Source organism: Lipotes vexillifer, unplaced genomic scaffold, assembly GCF_000442215.2.
Source record: "Lipotes vexillifer unplaced genomic scaffold, Lipotes_vexillifer_v1.1 scaffold4, whole genome shotgun sequence".
Taxonomy (NCBI): Eukaryota; Metazoa; Chordata; class Mammalia; order Artiodactyla; family Lipotidae; genus Lipotes; species Lipotes vexillifer.
In genome coordinates this window covers 3,492,627-3,499,427 of record NW_006785876.1, presented here as the reverse complement: position 1 = coordinate 3,499,427, position 6,801 = coordinate 3,492,627, and the positions used below count along the sequence as shown (strand labels likewise).

The 6,801-nt window shown below is 53.6% G+C and overlaps 1 protein-coding gene across 2 annotated transcripts in view; it reads left to right on the top strand.

Moving 5' to 3' along the window:
* The first annotated feature begins 1,005 nt into the window (after positions 1 to 1,005).
* FRS3 (fibroblast growth factor receptor substrate 3) overlaps positions 1,006 to 6,801 on the top strand; it is a 7,184-nt gene continuing 1,388 nt past the window's right edge. The window contains exons 1-5 of one of the 2 annotated variants that reach the window (XM_007458203.1): positions 1,006 to 1,144; positions 2,174 to 2,262; positions 3,172 to 3,358; positions 5,366 to 5,527; positions 6,367 to 6,524. In XM_007458203.1, coding sequence (XP_007458265.1) covers positions 2,197 to 2,262; positions 3,172 to 3,358; positions 5,366 to 5,527; positions 6,367 to 6,524 — 573 coding nt within the window. In that variant the 5' untranslated portion in view covers positions 1,006 to 1,144; positions 2,174 to 2,196. Of the gene's footprint in view, positions 1,150 to 2,173; positions 2,263 to 3,171; positions 3,359 to 5,365; positions 5,528 to 6,366; positions 6,525 to 6,801 lie in introns of both variants that reach the window. The other variant, XM_007458202.1, reaches the window with a different exon arrangement.

Below are 6,801 nucleotides of genomic sequence, written 5' to 3'. Positions count from 1 at the left end.
CCTCCCCCATCTTGCACCCTGTAGTTCTTGGCTTCACCCCCAGACTCCCTGTTGGTGGCTCAAGCCCCAGTATTTACCCAGCTGTCTGCCTTTAGGCTGTGCATACCTTCCTCATCCTGCTGCCCGCTTCCAGAGAGTGAGCCAGACCAAGAGGGTAGGGGTCCTTTTACCTGGGAAGTGTCCAAGGATGCAGAGCACCAGGGGCCCTGGGAAATGACATTGTTTTTCCAGAGCAGGAGGGTGGGATTTCAAGGATCTCCAGGGTACTGGCTTGTCAACTTGTCCACCTAGGGCTCAGATGACTGAAATTTTGATTGATTGTTAGCATTTATGTTAACTTGTAGGCCTTTCAGAGTTTGGAGAACAGAAAATCTATCAAGCTTCCACGTGTGAGATTGAAGGAGCTTGTCCTAGAAGAGGAAAATGTTGATTTAGCTATGTTTGTCCTACAAACTTACCTCTAGAGGTTATTGAAGCTAGAAGTTCCACAGTTGACAGATGTTTCCCTTCAAAACTAAGGCCTTGGGGTGGGAGTTGGGGGTGGTGATGGAGAATCTACTTGGCAGACTCTCCCAGATACTTAGTAGCAATAAAAAAGCCTACTGGTTTCCTGAACCTTAAGCCATTTGCTCTTTCTAATACATCTTAGTGTCCTTTTGAGAAAGCTCTCTGTAGAGTTCAAGTTCTCAGCAAAGGTAAGGTGGTGATCTTGGTATTGGTTTTAACAGGATTCAGATGGGGTCTAGAGGTGACTTAAAATGTCCTGGGCTGCCTCAGACTTCAAAGTCACTGATGCGAGGGGAGTCTGTCCCTCTCAGGGCCTATGGGGCTTAGAATTTGTGGTCCCTTTGCTCTTGATCTCACTTCCTTCATTGGTGTTTCTATCCCATTAGGGCTGGAACAGATATCCAGGTGGGATGGACTGACAGCAAGTCAGTTTCATTAACAATTGGGGGTGAGAATGGAAGGTTTCCACTAACCTGTGGTCTCTGTCTCCTATGCTAGGTGAGCCCCAGGTGTGCCCCAGGGAGATCCAGGTGACTTCTCTGCAGACTGCTTGCCATGACGCCCCACCAAGAACAGGGGGAATAAAGTGGGGGTCCTTCCCCATGCCCCTCCCATGGTCAGCTCCCCGATGGCCTGGGTGAGGTGAGAGCTGCGTATAGGAGCCACTTTTCTGGAGTTTTCCAAGTTGAGAGGAGTAGAGGGTGCAAGTCAGCATTGTTCAAGGCTTTACACTTTCAGCGGGAGTTCTAGAAGGATATCTAATCCTGTTGATTCATTTCTTGCAGAAAGTTGCAAACCCATAACTTCTGGTTGGGATCGGCCCATGTGTTTGCTTGCTCCCTTAGGTCACTGTACCCTGGTGGTATCACCTCCATCCTAGGCACCGCCCCAACCGTTGTGACGTCTAATTCGAGTGCCATAATCCTTGAGGAAAAAACCAGATATTAAGGCCTCTGTTCTCCCCTTTGGACAAAGGGGAGCAAACCCAGCGTTTCTTTTTTTTAATGAAGCAATACCAACTCAAGGTTATCAAAGTAGTGCTCTGTTTTAAATGTTCAGTCTTCTGAGCCTATCTCTTGACCATAACGTAACATCTCATTTGAAGAGAACATCAAAAAGATAAATTTGAGGTGGATGCTGGGATGGTGGTGAGGAAAGAAAAGAGAGGATTTGGATGATGTGGGAGGAGTGAGGTGGAAAAGGAGGAACAAGGAGAAAGGTCCAGGCCAAAGTGTCTGGGACTCCCAACTACAGTTTCATCACTGAATCTGGAGGAGGGCGCTGGGCTGGCACCCAACTCCTGATGCAGGTCACTTCATCTGGGTCCCTACTTTTAACCATGCTTTTCCTGCTGCCCAGGCTGCCCTTCCCTATCATTACATCGGTCAGAATCCTACATACTTCTCAAGGTCCAGATCAAATGTTGCCCCTAAGAAGTTCTCTCCATCCCCCCATCAGCATTAATCCTTAACGCGTCCTAACTTGAATTAATGTTTATCCAGTGTGTGTCTGGCCTTGGATTGAGAATGTGAATTCCTTGAGGGAGGGACTGTGAGTCTTAGACAGAGTAGGTGATCAAAACGAGGTGGTTCGGCCAGAGTTCCCCAGAGCAGGGCTTTTGGGAGCTGACCTCAATGACCTTCCTGTCCCTTGTGTTTTTCCCTAGGGCGGGCCGGCTGCTCTGACACCATGGGGAGCTGCTGCAGCTGCCTGAACAGAGACAGCGTCCCAGACAACCACCCCAGCAAGTTCAAGGTACCCACAGCCCCCTCCTCTCCCACATTCCCAGCACAGCCTCCTGGGCTCGGCCCGAGCTGTCGAGTTGCTTCAGCCTCCCTAGAGAAGGTGAAATGACTGGCTGAGGTTGTGGGCTTCGCAAGCTCAGGACCTCTGAGCAGTACCAAGGAAAACGGGCTCAGGCCACTGCCTTTTTTGTGGCTCTTGGTATTACTGAGAATGAAGAAATGCTGTAATAGAGTAGCAGAGATTGTGCTTTCAGAATGTTCACTCCTGTCAGTGTATCTTTGTAACTTTACATTATAACTTTTCGGAGAAAACAACAAAAGTCTGTATTTGTGAATTAACATGTGTCAAGTATTTCAAACAGTGCTTAACACATGTTAAGCACAAGTATTAGTGTTTGCTGTTTGCTTTGGGAAGCTGAGGCCGGGCCCAGTGGACCTGTGTGCACCCCCGCCTTGCTCCTTCCACCTCCCTGTAGGGGGCGCCCCCTCCTCACCCCGGCATCTTGAGGCCCAGGTTTCTCCTGCTCACCAGAAGAGGGAGCCCTCAGCAAGGTCCTGCAGTTGGGGAGGTGGTGGAGGCCTTTATTATATTTGTTTTGCTTGGGTTTGACTCTCCCAGCATCTTAAGATTTTGAACTTACAATAGAACCTCTTCTCCCATTAACATCTGGACCACTTGGGGTCATGGACCATTTGGGCTCATCTAACTTTGCACGTCTAACCATCTGACCTTGGGGGTCGACTAGCCACCCCTCCCCTCACTGCCCGAATGACTGAACTAAGGCCCAGGGAACTGTAGTGGGTCAGCGGCACTGATCCTTCCGTGTCCCGGTAATCGTGTGGCATTCCCAGGGGCTCACGGACCTGGACACACTTGTTGGACTCACCCATTAACCCTTCTGTCCCCTGCCCCCGCCAGGTGACAAATGTGGATGATGAGGGGGCGGAGCTGGGCTCCGGAGTGATGGAGCTGACGCAGAGCGAGCTGGTGCTGCACCTGCATCGGCGTGAGGCTGTCCGCTGGCCTTACCTCTGCCTGCGGCGCTATGGCTACGACTCCAACCTTTTCTCTTTTGAGAGTGGCCGCCGGTGTCAGACTGGCCAGGGTGAGTACCAGCCCCTGCCTCGCGCTGGGATGGGGGCTTGTGCGCCTGGGACAGGTATTGGGGCTGGAAGTCGTAGCTTGAGGGACGGTGGGGAAGCCTGTCCACTTGGCAGGTGTTGCCCAGAGAAGGGAAGGGCCGTGGCCAAGAGCACACACAGAACTGAGCGGACCCCCAGGCCAGTGCTTCTCTTCGATCGTTGCAGCTCTGGCCTGGGTGGCTCCGCGAGGTCATCTGTTGCACAGCCCATGGGAAGGAGCCAGTGCTTCCAGACCTGGGAAAGCAAGCGGTTCCTCCTCCCTCTCTTACTCTAGTTTCAGGGTCCCTCTTGCACCCTAAGTAGGAACAAACTGAGCCCCAAGTCATATACCCTGGTTCCTGAGTATAATGAAAGGTCAGGCAAGAGCTCTGGCCGCCTTGGGGCTGTGTGGCGGGGGAATGATAGATTTGGGGAGGTCCGTGGTATACAGAGTAACCCTCACGAGGTTAATCTTTGTCTCCTGTCCCCTGTGGGTGGTGCAGTGTGATGTATTCTGCCTTCTTCCCCTTTCTCCCTGAAGCCAGAGGTCAGGGAGGGGTGGGTTGCTCCATGAAGTCAAGGCTGGGGCCAGCCATGGCTCTTTGAAGGGGTCGCATGGTCTGGGACTTCTTTGAGGACACAGGCCTAAGCTCTGCTAGAGGGAGTCCCACAAGGGATTGTGTTCAATGCAGTGCGGAGGTGTGACTGCAGGGATGGAATGAGCAAGCTCCTCTGATGAGGCCACCAACACAACAGTGTGTCTCTGAGGTTGTACTGGCTGGGGGAGCCCTCCCCGCTGTTCACCTTACCTTTGGAGCTCACGAGACAGAAGCAGTTAACGCTGGCTGAGCAGAGAGAGGGGAGGAAGGGGCCTCTCTGCTCCCGGTGGTGGTGATTAATCCACACTGGAGACCCCAGAAGAGCTCCCTAGGCCCCGACACAGGGTTCTTCTAAGACTCCAGGCTTGCCTAGCCTTTTCTGAGCTCTTGACACATCTTGGAATGAGCTATAATAAACAGAATAGAATGAGGCAAGAATAGCCCTATTTCTTCCCCTCCTTTCTATCCTTCTCATCCCATTCCTGCAGACCTCATACCCCAAACTAGTTTGTCTTTGTTTGGAACATGCACATGTCCATCCCAAGTGGCTTCCCCTGAGTGCTGGGTCCCACTGTTACGCAGGGGGAGTGCAGAATCCCAGGCTAGCCCAACACCCCAAGAGCATCTTTGGATCCCCAGGGTCATGTGTGCTCAGCCCAGTCCTGCTGTGCCAGGACCGTGAGTTGCTGCCTTAGAGTTTGAGGGGCTGTAAGGCTGGCTGCATGGAGGAGCCACATGGTTTTGCCTTGCCATATTTGTCCTTTAGCTAGTCAGCCCATCCTTCCTTTCTGCACCAGACTTCAAGCTCCATAAGGCCAGGGGCCTATGCACAGTAGACAGTCACTCTCTGGCCTGGCACTGGACTAAGTATGCAGTAAATAAGCAGTGAACAGGACAGACCCTCCCACCCTCAAAGAGCTTAGAGGCTGTTGGGCATAGAGCTGTGGGCTGGTGCCCTGGCGGAGCTCATTTTTCTGGGGAGTAAGGGGCGGCAGGCAGAGGAAGATGGGGGCAGCATGTGAGGTGGAGTGGTCACTCATCCGACACTGTCCCTTCCACTTTGATTTTTTACTTCGCTTCCCTTCACCCTGGTGCACACACATCCTTATGAAAAGGATTTAACCTTGGAGGAATGTAGATCTTAAGATGGTGGTAATGGATAGAGTGTGTTAGGGTGGGCCGCGGGGGCCTGGGGCCAGCTCCTCCTGTGGCTCTTAGACTTTGGAGGGTGCTGGGGAGAATGCTCAGTGTGAGGCCTCTCCCACCCCTCTGCAGGCCTGGGACTGGAGGTCAGGGACTTGTCCTGAGCTCTGTGCATCTGTTCAGCCTCTCTAGTCCTTCCCTATAGGACACAGCGTCAGAGGAGCCTCATTTCTTCCTCTCCTTCTTCAGGGATATTTGCATTTAAGTGTTCCCGGGCCGAGGAAATCTTCAATCTCCTCCAGGATCTGATGCAGTGCAACAGCATCAATGTGATGGAAGAGCCAGTCATCATCACCCGCAACAGCCACCCGGCTGAGCTCGACCTCCCTCGGGCCCCCCAGCCTCCCAGTGGTGAGGAGACCCCCCCCCCCACCGCCTCAGCACCCCAGTGCACACGCACATGCACGCACAAGCATAGCCCCAGGAAGCACCAGTCTTGTAGGCATGAGTCAGGCAGGCAGGCAGGCGAGGGGATGGCTGGGTGAGCCAGGCTTCCAGGACCGTCATCCATCATCCGACGACTCCTAGGGATGGATAAGTCCTGGCCTGGGCCAGTCAGGTGACTCAAACGGAGGCTGGGGAGTCCAGGGCCTTGTATTGATGGATGGTCGGGGAACAGACAGGAAGACATTGGGTTTCCATGGAAACGGCAGTCTGGAGCTGTTTTGCTTCCTTCCTTCTGTCTACTGGATCATACCCATATACCTTTCCTGACGGCTTATGCAGGCATCTCTGCCCACGGCTGTCTGGAGAGGTTCCCACAATTTCTGCTTGTTCATTCACTGAATCACACTGAGCACCTGCTCCATGTCTGGCACTCCATCAGCTGGCCCCTGGGGGACAGAAGAAATAGGAACACAGTCCTTGATTTCCAGGGGCTTCCCTGGAGCTCAGTGGCAGAGCTGGAATGAGGTGAAGGGTCGGTCCAGTGACGACAAGATGTGCCTTAAGTGTTTCAGATGAGGCTGTGATGGGGAAGTGGGGTTCAAGCGGAGCTGTGAGGGAAAGGGCAGGGTTTGGAGAACAGATACAAGGTGAAGATAATGGGGGACTGGCAGTTCAGCGGGGCTGACCCCCTGGGGGCCTTGGGAGTGTCTCCCCTCCACTTGTAGGAGTCCCAGGATGCCACACACACGGTTGCAGGTAGTTGCCAGGTGGTTTAAGGACCCCCTTGTCTCCTGTGTGCCCAGCTCTAGGCTACACCGTCTCCAGCTTCTCCAATGGCTTCCCTGGCTGCCCGGGAGAGGGTCTGCGATTCTCAGTGCCCCGGCGCCCCTCGACAAGCAGCCTGCAACACCCCTCGTTTGGGGAGGAGTCCACCCATGCCCTTATCGCTCCCGATGAGCAGGTGAGCAAGTGGCTGCCCAGCGTCTTCCTGTGGGTCTGGGTGTGGGTGGGGGATCGGGAAATATGGCACCTCCTCCCGGTGAGGATCATGAGAGGGAAGAAAGTTGATAGAGTCCCTTCCTGTCCCAAGAAAGGGAGGCAGCTTCCCTGGAAGGCTAGGAGGACAAGAAAGAGGAGGAGACTGCAGCTCCTTTTCCCTGTGATTCTCTTCTCTCATCCTGTCCCCTGTTCTCTCCTTCCTCTCTGCCCTCGGACCCTCCTGCCCTTGGACTCTTTCC